This window comes from Monodon monoceros, unplaced genomic scaffold (genome assembly GCF_005190385.1).
Source record: "Monodon monoceros isolate NGI ecotype Baffin Bay Population unplaced genomic scaffold, NGI_Narwhal_1 Super_Scaffold_2, whole genome shotgun sequence".
Taxonomy (NCBI): domain Eukaryota; kingdom Metazoa; phylum Chordata; class Mammalia; order Artiodactyla; family Monodontidae; genus Monodon; species Monodon monoceros.
Window position 1 is genome coordinate 51,003,143 of NW_021703776.1, and position 14,898 is coordinate 51,018,040.

The window sequence follows — 14,898 nt, forward strand, 5'->3', positions numbered from 1 at the left end:
ATGGACCTGAGATAACAATTTACAGCTGGTACAGACCAGTTTGGGCCGGCTCCTCTGTTTAGCAGGCTCCCGCAGGAGTAAGGCTTTGGCATCTTCACCTCAACAGAAACTGAAGATAAGCAGGAAAAAAATGACCAGAAATCAGGGTCATCTGTGGGAGGACTTAGTCTGAGTAAGTCCAATACTCTAATTCCAGAGACGGAACAAAGAGCAAACTTTTTCTTTCTGTAAATGACACTAGAAGCATGAGAAAGGCAAAAGCAAGCAGCTACAGCCTCACAATCCTTTAAAGTAGGAAGGAAAAGAGAGGAGTCTGTCCCGGGCAAGAGTAAAGGTTTATAGCTTCTCACCACTCGGGGAAGGGTGTGGAACCCGGGAGAACTGGGGGTTCAGGCATGGGGTCGGGGGGAACTCGGGTGCACTCCGACTGCAGATCCCAGTGTGCTGAGGAACACACAGGTCCCACCATACTCCAAGTTTGGGAGTTGAGGTGGCTGGTGCTCATAGCTCTTACCTACAACAGCCAGGCATCCGTGGGTGCTCACATATAAACAACCCACCAGCCCGTCCAAATTATACTGTCTAATGCCAATCCCACTTGAACACTCAAACATAACACTTTCGCTTTTATCAAAATTTGCACAATAATTCAAATAAATAATTGATTTTACTTTAAGGCCCTCAGGCTTTAACAGATTTTGTGAAGAGTCTGGTGAAAATTTCATTATATGTGGTTAGAGGACCAAGTGCCAAAAGGGAACTCTCCCAAGGAGTCCTACAAATATACACAGTGATGAGGGAAGCTTGATTTAAAAGCACATGAGGCTATGAATTCAGTCACCACTGGAGAGCACACATTTAAAATACTTTATTCAACCTCATCCTCTCTTCCCTACTTTTGAAACCCCAGCATTTTACCTGGGCCTTTCTTACTGCATTCTATCTTATATAGAATACACTACGTTCTAACTTATACAGAGTTCTTTACATATATGGACCATCTTCCGTCCAGACTGTTAAGTTTCCTGAGGGCAGAATCTGTATCTAAATTCCCTCTTTTTCACCTACAGCACAGAAGGGGCATAAAAACAACATAACAAACACTCGTCATTAATTAAATAAGCTAAAAAACTGTTAACCAGTCTCTTAATGTATTGATACAAATGTCCTTGGGAAACATGATTTCAAGGGGCTGAACTAAAGACATTTTTAAATGCCACATGTTTTAAAATGTAGTATATTATACACTGCATGATTTTTTAAAATCCTAAATTAAATGCTACAGGGATTTAGAAGAGAGAACATAACCAGGAAATCAAACTAGGATAAAGATTAGTAGCAAGAGTGATGATAAACTGCCTCCCTTCCCCAGACAGAAACACACACATGCACAAAGAAAGTATTAAGAAGCTGGAGAACACTGGTTTCAAAACAAAACAAATCTCTACTCAAATATAAAACCGTGGGAAGTTCAAAGCTTTTTTTTTTTTTTAATAGGAAAACTTATTTGTGAGTGTTGTATGTTGAAATGGTTGCAGTTAACCAGCCAGATTCTTTAGAGGCAAGCTCATTACCAAGGGGGCTACACAGTACAGGAATCTCAGTCAACTTCTCCCCAACCTATGTATCCCTACAGGAATAAGAAACTCAAGAGAATTCAAGAGTAATAAAAAGTCTTTGTACTTCTTCTCAGGTTTCTAAACAATGGCTGACAGCAACTGTATCAAAGTCAACAATTACACAAATCTTTTGATGGGGGGATATCCTTTGCTCATATATTTGAACCATGAAATAAAAGACGACTTACATATATCATAAATGGAGATGAAGAAGAATATTATCATGAACAAAATGCCGAATTAGTGAGGTTTGAAATTAATGAGTGTTATAGATTGAACTGTATCCTCCAAAAAAAGATATGTTGAAGTTCTAACCCCTAAAACCTCAGAATGTGACCTTATTTGGAAATAGGGTCTTTACAGAAGTAATCAAGCTAAAATGAGGTCATTACAGTGGGCCCTAATCCAAAATGACTAGTAGTCTTATAAAAAGGGGAAATTTGGATGTGGAGACAAACACACCAAGAGAGAGAACACCATGTGACCATGAAGGCAGACATCAGGGTGATGCATCTACGAGCCAGGAATGCCAAAGATTGCCAGCACACCGCAGAAGCTACGAGAGAGGCATGGAACAGATTCTCCCTTACAGGACCAACCCTCAGAAAGAAACCAACTCTGCCAATACCTTGATCTTAGATCTAGCCTCCAGAACTAAGAGATGATAAATTTCTGTTGTTTTAGCCACCCACTCTATGGTATTTGTTTTAGCAGTCCTAGCAAACAAATACAATGAGGTTTATTGCAAAATCCAAACTTGACACCTGTAATTCAATACACATATATATAAAATGCTCACCAACTGAGTATCATGGGTATCTCTACAAATGCCATGCAGCTTTGTTGCAAGATAACGATAGCTGCTCTTGGGGTAGATGCTAAATATAACGTTTAAAGATAGAGGCAGGGATGCAGACAGCTATGGGAAAGTGGTGAGGCATACTGGAACAGGGATCCTAACATTCAGTTGACTCTTTAAATTACGTAGTGCTTTAGGAGGCACACCAAATTCAGCTCTCTTAATGTTGCTAGATGGCACATAACTGTTGTTCTTTGGCCTGACCTTGCCACCATAAAGCAAATAAACACAAGCAGCCTGTCATCTCCTAAAGCAGGTGAGTGGTCAACGGCTTTCATCTCCAGCTGGAGGAAATTAAATAGTACATGTGACCAGCAAGCTTTAAACTGCTTCAGAAATGCTGACAAGATACACTGAGACCTGCTGGAGTGAAAAGTATTAACTGTCCAGAACTATCCTTCTCAAAGATTGCAGTCTTTCTTTTATTTGGGCATAATAAATGGAGAATGTTTCAACTATCTTTCAAGATTTTGTCATAAATCTTAAAGTTAAACATTTAATAGTTATTATCTTGCATCTGGAAATTCGCTGAGCATATCTTTGGTGGGAAGGCACTTCAAAATGATTGGTTTATTTCCTTATAATGAAATAGTATGTTTGCTTCTGTTTGATCCACCATTAAAACAAATCAGAGCATCTGGGAGAACCATCTGGAATACTCAACAAGGACCAAGTCTTTCCAAGAAGGCCTTATCCTGTGGAAGCAGTATGTAAAATGGTTAGGAAAAGATGACCTCAAACCAGAAAGACATGAGTCAAGACAAGTTCTGTCACTAATAACCTGTACTGACTTGGACAAGTGACTAAATTTCTCTAAGCACGAAGATGTCTGGTCCAGCAGAGATTATAATAATATAAAAATGGGACCTTTCTTATAGGGTGTTGTGAGGAATAAATGAGACAATGAATACACCATATTTTACACAAAATAACTGCTCAATCCAGTGTAGTTATCTTCACCTTATTAACATGAAAGGTTCAAGTAATTTTTACACAGTAGAGTACTATTTTTCCGTAGGAAAAAATACAAAAACTTGGGACACAACCACTACTGAAATTAACTCAACCATTTATGCCATTACCATGACATTCCATAATGCTTAAGAGACACAGTGAAGTCATTAACAGCCCTCTAGATATTTTTTTTCCTTCCCCATCATATTTTTTTTCTATTCAAATTTTTTAAAGGCTTTTTTTTGGGCAAATGTCTAAGAGTCAAAATTAATACTCAATTTTGATCTACAGCATTTCTGAATTTCCTTACTTACATATCTTCCTTTATCAGGAATACTGCTTCATCTTAACTTGAAAACTATGAACAAAGGTATAAGACTACATTCCAGAAAAGCCAAAGAGTACCTAAATAAGCACATAGTCAAAATTTCCAATTATGTGTTTAGAATGATCCTTCAGAGAATTGTCTTCTCTCTTTAATTACTTAGCTTAGTTAGTAATTCAATTACTGCTGAGTAATTAGTTAGAATTTCCTATCTTATACAATGACTTAAAAGGGAGACAATAACAAGGATAGTTTAGAAAAAATTTTTTCAACACTGCTTGGTACTGTTATTAAGGTAAAATGAGGCTTTTGTCTCCTGTAGTTATTTCAGGAAGAGTATTAAAAGTTTCTACAAGCTACATGCCACCAAATCTGTGCTCTTATTCAATATGGGAGAGGGAGGAGGCCTATCAGAAACATATAGGGGCAAGCTTTTTAAGAACCCAAATCTGTGCCCTGACCCTGAGAGAGAATGTGGGGGAAGAGGACAAAGGGGGGAAGAGTTGTTTCTCTGTGTGGAAATATATGCAGCATGACGCCAAAGGACACAGGAAGAAAGAAAGAGTTTGCAGTTTGTTTAATTAAGTGACTTCTGAAAGATGGAGTAAAAACTCAAGTTAAAAAGATGTCAAGAATAATCAATACATTTGGCTTTGTCAAAACAGTACTCTTATTCTTAAGCAAATGCTAAACCTCCATAAGAAATTAATCACATCATTCACCTGGAAATGAATTCTCATTTGAGGGTTCCAATGAGAGCAAGAGAAAACAAAGTTGGAAGAGAGGAAGAACAGAAAAGATAAATTGGACAGGTCTGCAAAACTGTTTGCTCACGGAGAAAAGCAATTCTACTTTTACAACTGTTAAGACAACGACAACAACGATAACAACAAAAAACCTGAGGGAGGAAAATCTATTGTGTATTAAATAAAAATTATTTAAACATACTGTTACTTAATAGTAAGAGAAAAGGTATATTTTACATGTGAAATATTCAAAAATTAATGAACTTACTTGCTTTTTCCTTTGTATACTGTAGCATAAGATCCTTCTCCTAGTTTTTCCAGTTTTTCATATGAGTCAGCTTTTCCAAATTTGGGACTTGTTGGCTAAAAATGAAGCAGAGGGTAAACAAAACAGATTGTATCAGACTAATTAACAATGAACGGGGGGACGAGGGGAAGATGGCGGAAGAGTAAGACGCCGAGATCAGCTTCCTCCCCACAGATACACCAGAAATACATCTACACGTGGAACAACTCCTACAGAACATCTACTGAACGCTGGCAGAAGACCTCAGACCTCCCAAAAGGCAAGAAACTCCCCACGTACCTGGGTAGGGCAAAAGAAAAAAAGAAAGAACAGCGACAAAAGAATAGGGACGGGACCTGCACCAGTGGGAGGGAGCTGTGAAGGAGGAAAGCTTTCCACACACTAGGAAGGCCCTTCGCGGGCAGAGACTGCGGGTGGCAGAGGGGGAAAGCTTCGGAGCGGCGGAGGAGAGCACAGCAACAGGGTACGGAGGGAAATGCGGAGAGATTCCCGCACAGAGGCTCAGTGCCGACCAGCACTCACCAGCCCGAGAGGCTTGTCTGCTCACCCGCCGGGGAGGGCGGGGCTGCGAGCTGAGGCTTGGGCTTTGTTCAGAGCGCAGGGAGAGGACTGGGGTTGGCGGCGTGAACACAGCCTGAAGGGGTTAGTGCACTCCGGCTAGCCGGGAGGGAGTCCGGGAAAAGGTCGGGAGCCGCCAAAGAGGCAGGAGACTTTTTCTTCCCTCTTTGTTTCCTGGTGCGCGAGGAGAGAGGATTAAGAGCGCTGCTTAAAGGAGCTCCAGAGACGGGCGCGAGCCGCGGCTAAAAGCGCGGACCCCAGAGACGGGCGGGAGACGCTAAGGCTGCTGCTGCCGCCACCAAGAAGCCTGTGTGCGAGCACAGGTCACTATCCACACCTCCCTTCCGGGGAGCCTGTGCAGCCCGCCACTGCCAGGTTCCCGAGATCCAGGGACAACTTCCCCGGGAGAACGCACGGCGAGCCTCAGGCTGGTGCAACGTCACGCTGGCCTCTGCCGCGCAGGCCCGACCCGCACTCCGTGCCCCTCCCTCCCCCCAGCCTGAGTGAGCCAGAGCCTCCTAATCAGCGGCTCCTTTAACCCCGTCCTGTCTCAGCGAAGAACAGACGCCCTCCTGCGACCTACACACAGAGGCGGGGCCAAATCCAAAGCTGAAACCCGGGAGCTATGAGAACAAAGAACAGAAAGGGAAATCTCTCCCAGCAGCCTCAGGTGCAGCAGATTAAATCTCCACAATCAACTTGATGTACCCTGCATCTGTGGAATACCTGAATAGACAACGAATTATCCCAAATTGAGGTGGACTCCGAGAGCAAGATTTATTATTTTTTCCCCTTTTCCTCTTTTTCTGAGTGTGTATGTGTATGCTTCTGTGTGAGATTTTGTCTGTGTAGCTTTGCTTCCACCATTTGTCCTAGGGTTCTACCCTTACGTTTTTTTTTGTTTTTTTCTTAATAATTAATTTTACTTTTAATAACTTTATTTTACTTTATCTTTCTTTCCTTCCTTCCCTCCTTTAGACAACGAATCATCACAAATTGAGGAGGGGGACTTTGAGAGCAAGATTTATGATTTTTTCCCCCTTTCCTCTTTTTGTGAGTGTGTATGTGTATGCTTCTGTGTGAGATTTCGTCTGTATAGCTTTGCTTCCACCATTTGTCCCAAGGTCCTATCCGTCCTTTTTTCTTAAATTTTATTCTTAATAATTATTTTTTAATTTAATAACTATTATATTTTATTTTATTTTACTTTATCTTTCTTTTTTCCTTCCTTCCTTCCTTCCTCCCACCGTCCCTCCCTCCCTCCCTTCTTTCCTTCTTTTCTTCTTCCTTCCTTCCTTCCTTTCTCTCTTCCTACTTCTACTAATTCTTTCTAATTTTCCTCCCTTTTATTCTGAGCCATGTGGATGAAAGGCTCTTGGTGCTGCAGCCAGGAGTCAGTGCTGTGCCTCTGACGTGGGAGAGCCAACTTCAGGACACTGGTCAACAAGAGACCTCCCAGTTCCACATAATATCAAACAGCAAAAATCTCCCAGAGATCTCCATCTCAACACCAGAACCCAGCTTCATTCAACGACCAGCAAGCTACAGTGCTGGACACCATATGCCAAACAACTAGCAAGGCAGGAACACAAACCCACCCATTAGCAGAGAGGCTGCCTAAAATCATAGTAAGTCCACAGACACCCCAAAACACACCACCAGACGTGGACCTGCACACCAGAGAGACAAGATCCAGCCTCATCCACCAGAACACAGGCACTAGTCCCCTCCACCACGAAGCCTACACAACTCACTGAACCAACCTTAGCCACTGGGGACAGACACCAAAAACAACGGGAACTACGAACCTGCAGCCTTCAAAAAGGAGACCCCAAACACAGTAAGATAAGCAAAATGAGAAGACAGAAAAACACACCACAGATGAAGGAGCAAGATAAAAACCCACCAGACCTAACAAATGAAGAGGAAATAGGCAGTCTACCTGAGAAAGAATTCAGAATAATGATAGTAAAGATAATCCAAAATCTTGGAAATACAATAGACAAAATGCAAGAAACATTTAACAAGGACCTAGAAGAACTAAAGATGAAACAAACAATAATGAACAACACAATAATGAAATGAAAAATACTCTAGATGGGATCAAAGGCAGAATAACTGAGGCAGAAGAACGGATAAGTGACCTGGAAGATAAAATAGTGGAAATAACTACTGCAGAGCAGAATAAAGAAAAAAGAATGAAAAGAACTGAGGACAGTCTCAGAGACGTCTGGGAAAACATTAAACGCACCAACATTCGAATTACAGGGGTTCCAGAAAAAGAAGAGAAAAAGAAAGGGACTGAGACAATATTTGAAGAGACAATAGTTGAAAACTTGCCTAATATGGGAAAGGAAATAGTTAATCAAGTCCAGGAAGCACAGAGAGTCCCATACAGGATAAATCCAAGGAGAAATACACGAAGACACATATTAATCACACTGTCAAAAATTAAATACAAAGAAAACATATTAAAAATAGCAAGGGAAAAACAACAAATAACACACAAGGGAATCCCCATAAGGTTAACAGCTGATCTTTCAGCAGAAACTCTGCAAGCCAGAAGGGACTGGCAGGACATATTTAAAGTGATGAAGGAGATAAACCTGCAACCAAGATTACTCTACCCAGCAAGGATCTCATTCAGATTTGATGGAGAAATTAAAACCTTTACAGACAAGCAAAAGCTGAGAGAGTTCAGCACCACCAAACCAGCTTTACAACAAATGCTAAAGGAACTTCTCTAGGCAAGAAACACAAGAGAAGGAAAAGACCTACAATAACAAACCCAAAACAATTAAGAAAATGGAAATAGGAACATACATATCAATAATTACCTTAAATGTAAATGGACTAAATGCTCCCACCAAAAGACATAGACTGGCTGAATGGATACAAAAACAAGACCCATATATATGCTGTCTACAAGAGACGCACTTCAGACCCAGAGACACATACTAACTGAAAGTAAGGGGATGGAAAAAGATATTCCATGCAAATGGAAATCAAAAGAAAGCTGTAGTAGCAATTCTTATATCAGAAAAAAATAGACTTTAAAATAAAGACTATTACAAGAGACAAAGAAGGACACTACATAACGATCAAGGGATCAATCCAAGAAGAAGATATAACAATTGTAAATATTTATGGACCCAACATAGGAGCACCTCAATACATAAGGCAAATACTAACAGCCATGAAAGGGGAAATTGACAGTAACACATTCATAGTTGGGGAGTTTAACACCCCACTTTCACCAATGGACAGATCATCCAAAATGAAAATAAATAAGGAAACACAAGCTTTAAATGATACATTAAACAAGATGGATTTAATTGATATTTATAGGACACTCCATCCAAAAACAACAGAAAACACATTTTTCTCCAGGATTCTGGAGGATAGATTCTCCAGGATAGATCATATCTTGGGTCACAAATCAAGGCTTGGTAAATTTAAGAAAATTGAAATTTTATCAGGTATCTTTTCCGACCAAAACACTATGAGACTAGATACCAATTACAGGAAAAGATCTGTAAAAAATACCAACACATGGAGGCTAAACAATACACTACATAATAACGAAGTGATCACTGAAGAAATCAAAGAGGACATTAAAAAATACCTAGAAACAAATGACAATGGAGACACAACAACCCCAAACCTATGGGATGCAACAAGAACAGTTCTAACAGGGAAGTTTATAGCAATACAAGCCCACCTTAAGAAACAGGAAACATCTCGAATAAACAACCTAACCTTGCACCTAAAGCAATTACAGAAAGAAGAACAAAAAAACCCGCAAAGTTAGCAGAAGGAAAGAAATCATAAAAATCAGATCAGAAATAAAAAGAAATGAAGGAAATGATAGCAAAGATCAATAAAACTAAAAGCTGGTTCTTTGAGAAGATAAACAAAATAGATAAACCATTAGCCAGACTCATCAAGAAAAAAAGGGAAAAGAATCAAATCAATAGAATTAGAAATGAAAAAGGAGAAGTAACAACTGACACTGCAGAAATATAAAAGATCATGAGAGATTACTACAAGCAACTCTATGCCAATAAAATGGACAACCTGGAAGAAATGGACAAATTCTTAGACATGCACAACCTGCCAAAACTGAATCAGGAAGAAATAGAAAATATGAACAGACCAATCAACAAGCACTGAAATTGAAACTGTGATTAAAAATCTTCCAACAAAGAAAAGCCCAGGACCAGATGGCTTCACAGGCGAATTCTATCAAACATTCAGAGAAAAGCTAACACCTATCCTTCTCAAACTCTTCCAAAATATAGCAGAGGGAGGAAAACTCCCAAATTCATTCTACGACGCCACCATCACCTTGTTACCAAAACCGGACAAGGATGTCACAAAGAAAGAAAACTACAGGCCAATATCACTGATGAACATTGATGCAAAAATCCTCAACAAAGGATCTAGCAAGCAGATCCAACAGCACATTAAAAGGATCATACACTATGATCAAGTGGGGTTTATCCCAGGAATGCAAGGATTCTTCAATATACACAAATCAATCAACGTGATATACCATATTAACAAACTGAAGGAGAAAAACCATATGATCATCTCAATAGATGCAGAGAAAGATTTCAACAAAATTCAACACCCATTTATGATAAAAACCCTCCAGAAAGTAGGCATAGAGGGAACCTTCCTCAACAAAATAAAGGCCATATATGACAAACCCACAGCCAACATCGTCCTCAACAGTGAAAAACTGAAACCATTTCCACTAAGATCAGGAACAAGAAAAGCTTGCCCACTCTCACCACTATTATTCAACATAGTTTTGGAAGTTTTAGCCACAGCAATCAGAGAAGAAAAGGAAATGAAAGGAATCCAAATCGGAAAAGAAGAAGTAAAGCTGTCACTGTTTGCAGATGACATGATACTATACATAGAGAATCCTAAAGATGCTACCAGAAAATTACTAGAGCTAATCAATGAATTTGGTAAAGTTGCAGGATACAAAATTAATGCACAGAAATCTCTGGCATTCCTACACACTAATGATGAAAAATCTGAAAGTGAAATCAAGAAAACACTCCCATTTACCACTGCAACAAAAAGAATAAGATATCTAGGAATAAACCTACCTAAGGAGACAAAAGACCTGTATGCAGAAAATTATAAGACACTGATGAAAGAAACTAAACATGATACAAATAGATGGAGAGATATACTATGTTCTTGGATTCGAAGAATCAACATCGTGAAAATGACTCTACTACCCAAAGCAATCTACAGATTCAATGCAATCCCTATCAAACTACCAATGGCATTTTTCACAGAACTAGAACAAAAAATATCACAATTTGTATGCAAACACAAAAGACCCCGAATAGCCAAAGCAATCTTGAGAAAGAAAAACAGAGCTGGAGGAATCAGGCTCCCTGCCTTCAGACTATACTATAAAGCTACAGTAATCAAGACAGTATGGTAGTGGCACAAAAACAGAAAGATCAATGGAACAGGATAGAAAGCCCAGAAATAAACCCACGCACATATGGTCACCTTATCTTTGATCAAGGAGGCAGGAATGTACAGTGGAGAAAGGACAGCCTCTTCAATAAGTGGTGCTGGGAAAACTGGACAGGTACATGTAAAAGTATAAGATTAGATCTCTCCCTAACACCATACACAAAAATATGCTCAAAATGGATTAAAGACCTAAATGTAAGGCTAGAAACTATCGAACTCTTAGAGGAAAACATAGGCAGAACACTCTATGACATAAATCACAGCAAGATCCTTTTTGACCCACCTCCTAGAGAAATGGAAATAAAAACAAAAATAAACAAATGGGACCTAATGAAACTTCAAAGCTTTTGCACAGCATAGGAAACCATAAACAAGACCAAAAGAGAACCCTCAGAATGGGAGAAAATATTTGCAAATGAAACAAGTGACAAAGGATTAATCTCCAAAATTTATAAGCAGCTCATGCAGCTCAATAACAAAAGAACAAACAACCCAATCCAAAAATGGGCAGAAGATCTAAACAGACATTTCTCCAAAGAAGATATACAGATTGCCAACAAACACATGAAAGGATGCTCAACATCATTAATCATTAGAGAAATGCAAATCAAAACTACAATGAGATATCATCTCACACCAGTCAGAATGGCCATCATCAAAAAATCTAGAAACAATAAATGCTGGAGAGGGTGTGGAGAAAAGGGAACACTCTTGCACTGTTGGTGGGAATGTAAATGATACAGCCACTGTGGAGAACAGTATGGAGGTTCCTTAAAAAACTACAAATAGAACTACCATATGACACAGCAATCCCACTATTGGGCGTATACCCTGAGAAAACCATAATTCAAAAAGAGTCATGTACCAAAATGTTCATTGCAGCTCTATTTACAATAGCCCGGAGATGGAAACAACCTAAGTGCCCATCATCGGATGAATGGATAAAGAAGATGTGGCACATATATACAATGGAATATTACTCAGCCATAAAAAGAAACGAAATTGAGCTATTTGTAATGAGGTGGATAGACCTAGAGTCTGTCATACAGAGTGAAGGAAGTCAGAAAGAGAAAGACAAATACCGTATGCTAACACATATATATGGAATTTAAGAAAAAAAAATGTCATGACGAATCTAGGGGTAAGACAGGAATGAAGACACAGACCTACTAGAGAACGGACTTGAGGATATGGGGAGGGGCAAGGGTGAGCTGTGACAAGGCGAGAGAGAGGCATGGACATATATATACTACCAAACGTAAGGTAGATAACTAGTGGGAAGCAGCCGCATAGCACAGCAATATCAGCTCAGTGCTTTGTGACCGCCTGGAGCGGTGGGATAGGGAGGGTGTGAGAGAGGGAGACGCAAGAGGGAAGAGATATGGGAACATATGTATATGTAGAACTGATTCACTTTGTTATAAAGCAGAAACTAACACACCATTGTAAAGCAATTATACACCAATAAAGATGTTAAAAAAAAAACCCAAAAAACAATGAATAACCCAATTTTGCTGAAAATGTAGATTCTGTCAGTTTTTAAATAACTTTTTTCTGATACAAGAATGTTTATTTTTAAAAACAACATAATAAATATTCTGGGTACAAAACTCAGAAAATGCAAATGAACACAGTACAGAAGTTTAACTTTACCCATAATCTAATCACCAACAGGGAGCCACAATTAGTATTTTGATAGCTCTTCTTCTAGTGCTATCTGTATACTGATGATTGCTTTTTAACATAAATGGGACTACACTACAGATAGTGTTTTGTAACCTGCTTTTTCTTAACTCAATATAGTATAAATATTTTCCATGTTATTATACAGTCTAAATTAGGGGCTGGAAACCAGCCCACTACCGATTTTCATATATCCCATAAACTTAGAAAGGTTTTTATATTTTTTTAATGGGGGATATCTAAAAAAGAATAAAATTTCATAGCATGTGAAAATTATATGAAAAACAAGTTTTAGTGTCCTGAAGTTTACTGGAACAAAGTCACACTCATTCATTTACATATTGTCTTATGACTTTCAAGCTACAACAAAATTATATTTGCAGTAGAGATCATATAGCCAACAAAGCTGAAAATATTTACCTGACCCCTGTCATAAATCATGACTATATAAAATTCAGTCATACAAAGTTACTCCTCTGTTACCTTTTAGCAGTAATGCAAACAAATAATCAAAATATTCAGATAACACTAATTAATACAAAAGAAACTCTCTTATGCTTACATACACCAATCCTTAAGCTGCAACAAAATCACTCTTCCTTAAGAAACTGTACATTCCATCATGACCACAGAAGTGCTAAGAGTGAGTGGTCTCATAACTCTTGCTGTGCTCAACTCCCACCCCAACGTTCACCAGAGAGCAAGAAAAAGGGAGTGTTGTCCTCCATGAGGACAAACTGCCTATTATTTTAATGTCACTATAAAAAGATAATATCAAAGCATATTAAAAATGATAATTGTATAAGGAATTAATAACATTTTTAAAGGATTATGTAATCACAGTTATAACTATATTTATAAAAAGTTACTAATGCTTGTGATACTCCGTGAGAAACCAATTTTAGAAACTTAAGGAAAGAACTTCTTGCAGAAAGTTTATAGTACACTATTCTTGACCCTGAGCTCTTATACCACTTACGAAAAAACACAACATACAATGAATCTGACTCCCATGATTTATAAGGATTCTATTTGGCAAATTGAGCAATGCTGCTTACCTCCATCTTCCTGCCCCCCACCCAATGCCACATAGTGAATGAAAAGATATTTTTCAAAAATAATAAATTAGGAATAGGAATGTGAAACAAAAGAGTGTCAATATCTAACCAGATATTTAGAGGAATTCTAAAAGATAAAAAGTAATCAGAATGAAAACTTCAGAGAAAAGAATGGGGGAATTTAAAGCCCTAACATGTAGGGGAAGACGAGTACAGATAAAAGAAGCAGGAGTCTCTAGGTAAATATGAGACTTGTCAACACAGGAGAACACATGATGTCCTCCCAAGCAAACTGCAGGAACATGTGAAGAGGAGACAGCAGAGAATGTAGGTATTCAGGCTAGAAGGGCAGAGCAAGGACTCAAGTAGCCAATACCCAGAGAAAGGATGACATATCCCATCCCCAAACTACAATCCCTACCTCTGTCACACAATCACTAGAGACAGTTATACAGAAAACAGAATAACCTGATAGCAATTCTAAAATACAAAAATGAGTACACAACCAAAAATCACGAATCATTTCAGGAACACCAACAACTTGAAAGAAAAGTATAAAATTCAATGGGCAAAGAGATAAACCCTCGCACCTATGGTCACCTAATCTATGACAAAAGAGGCAAAAATATACAATGGAGAAAGACAGCCTCTTCAATGAGTGGTTCTGGGAAAACTGCACAGCTACATGTAAAAGAATGAAATTAGGACACTCCCTAACTCCATACACAAAAATAAACTCAAAATGGATTAAAGACCTAAATGTAAGACCAGACACTACAAGACTCTTAGAGGAAAACGTAGGCAGAACACTTTTTGACATAAACCACAGCAACACCTTTTTTGACCAACCTCCGGGAGTAATGAAAATTAAAACAAAAATAAACAAATGGGACCTAATGAAACTTAAAAGCAAATAAACAAAAGCATATAAACAAAATTGATAAACCATTAGCCAGACTCATCAAGAAAAAAAAGGAGAAGACTCAAATCAATAGAATTAGAGGGGCTTCCCTGGTGGCGCAGTGGTTGAGAATCTGCCTGCTAATGCAGGGGACACGGGTTCGAGCCCTGGTCTGGGAAGATCCCACATGCCGCGGAGCAACTAGGCCCATGAGCCGCAACTACTGAGCCTGCACGTCTGGAGACTGTGCTCTGTAACAAGAGAGGCCGTGATCGTGAGAGGCCTGCGCACTGCAATGAAGAGTGGCCCCCGCTTGCCACACCTAGAGAAAGCCCTCGCATAGAAACGAAGACCCAACACAGCAAAAATAAAATAATAGA

The 14,898-nt window shown here is 39.0% G+C and overlaps 1 protein-coding gene across 4 annotated transcripts in view; it reads right to left on the bottom strand.

Annotated features, from left to right (window-relative positions):
• The window catches only part of CDK14 (cyclin dependent kinase 14), a 609,384-nt gene that overhangs the window by 409,904 nt on the left and 184,582 nt on the right, over positions 1–14,898 (bottom strand). For all 4 annotated transcript variants that reach the window (XM_029234436.1, XM_029234439.1, XM_029234435.1 and 1 more), the window contains one exon: positions 4,772–4,866. In XM_029234436.1, the coding sequence (XP_029090269.1) occupies positions 4,772–4,866 (95 nt within the window). The remainder of the gene's footprint in view (positions 1–4,771; positions 4,867–14,898) is intronic.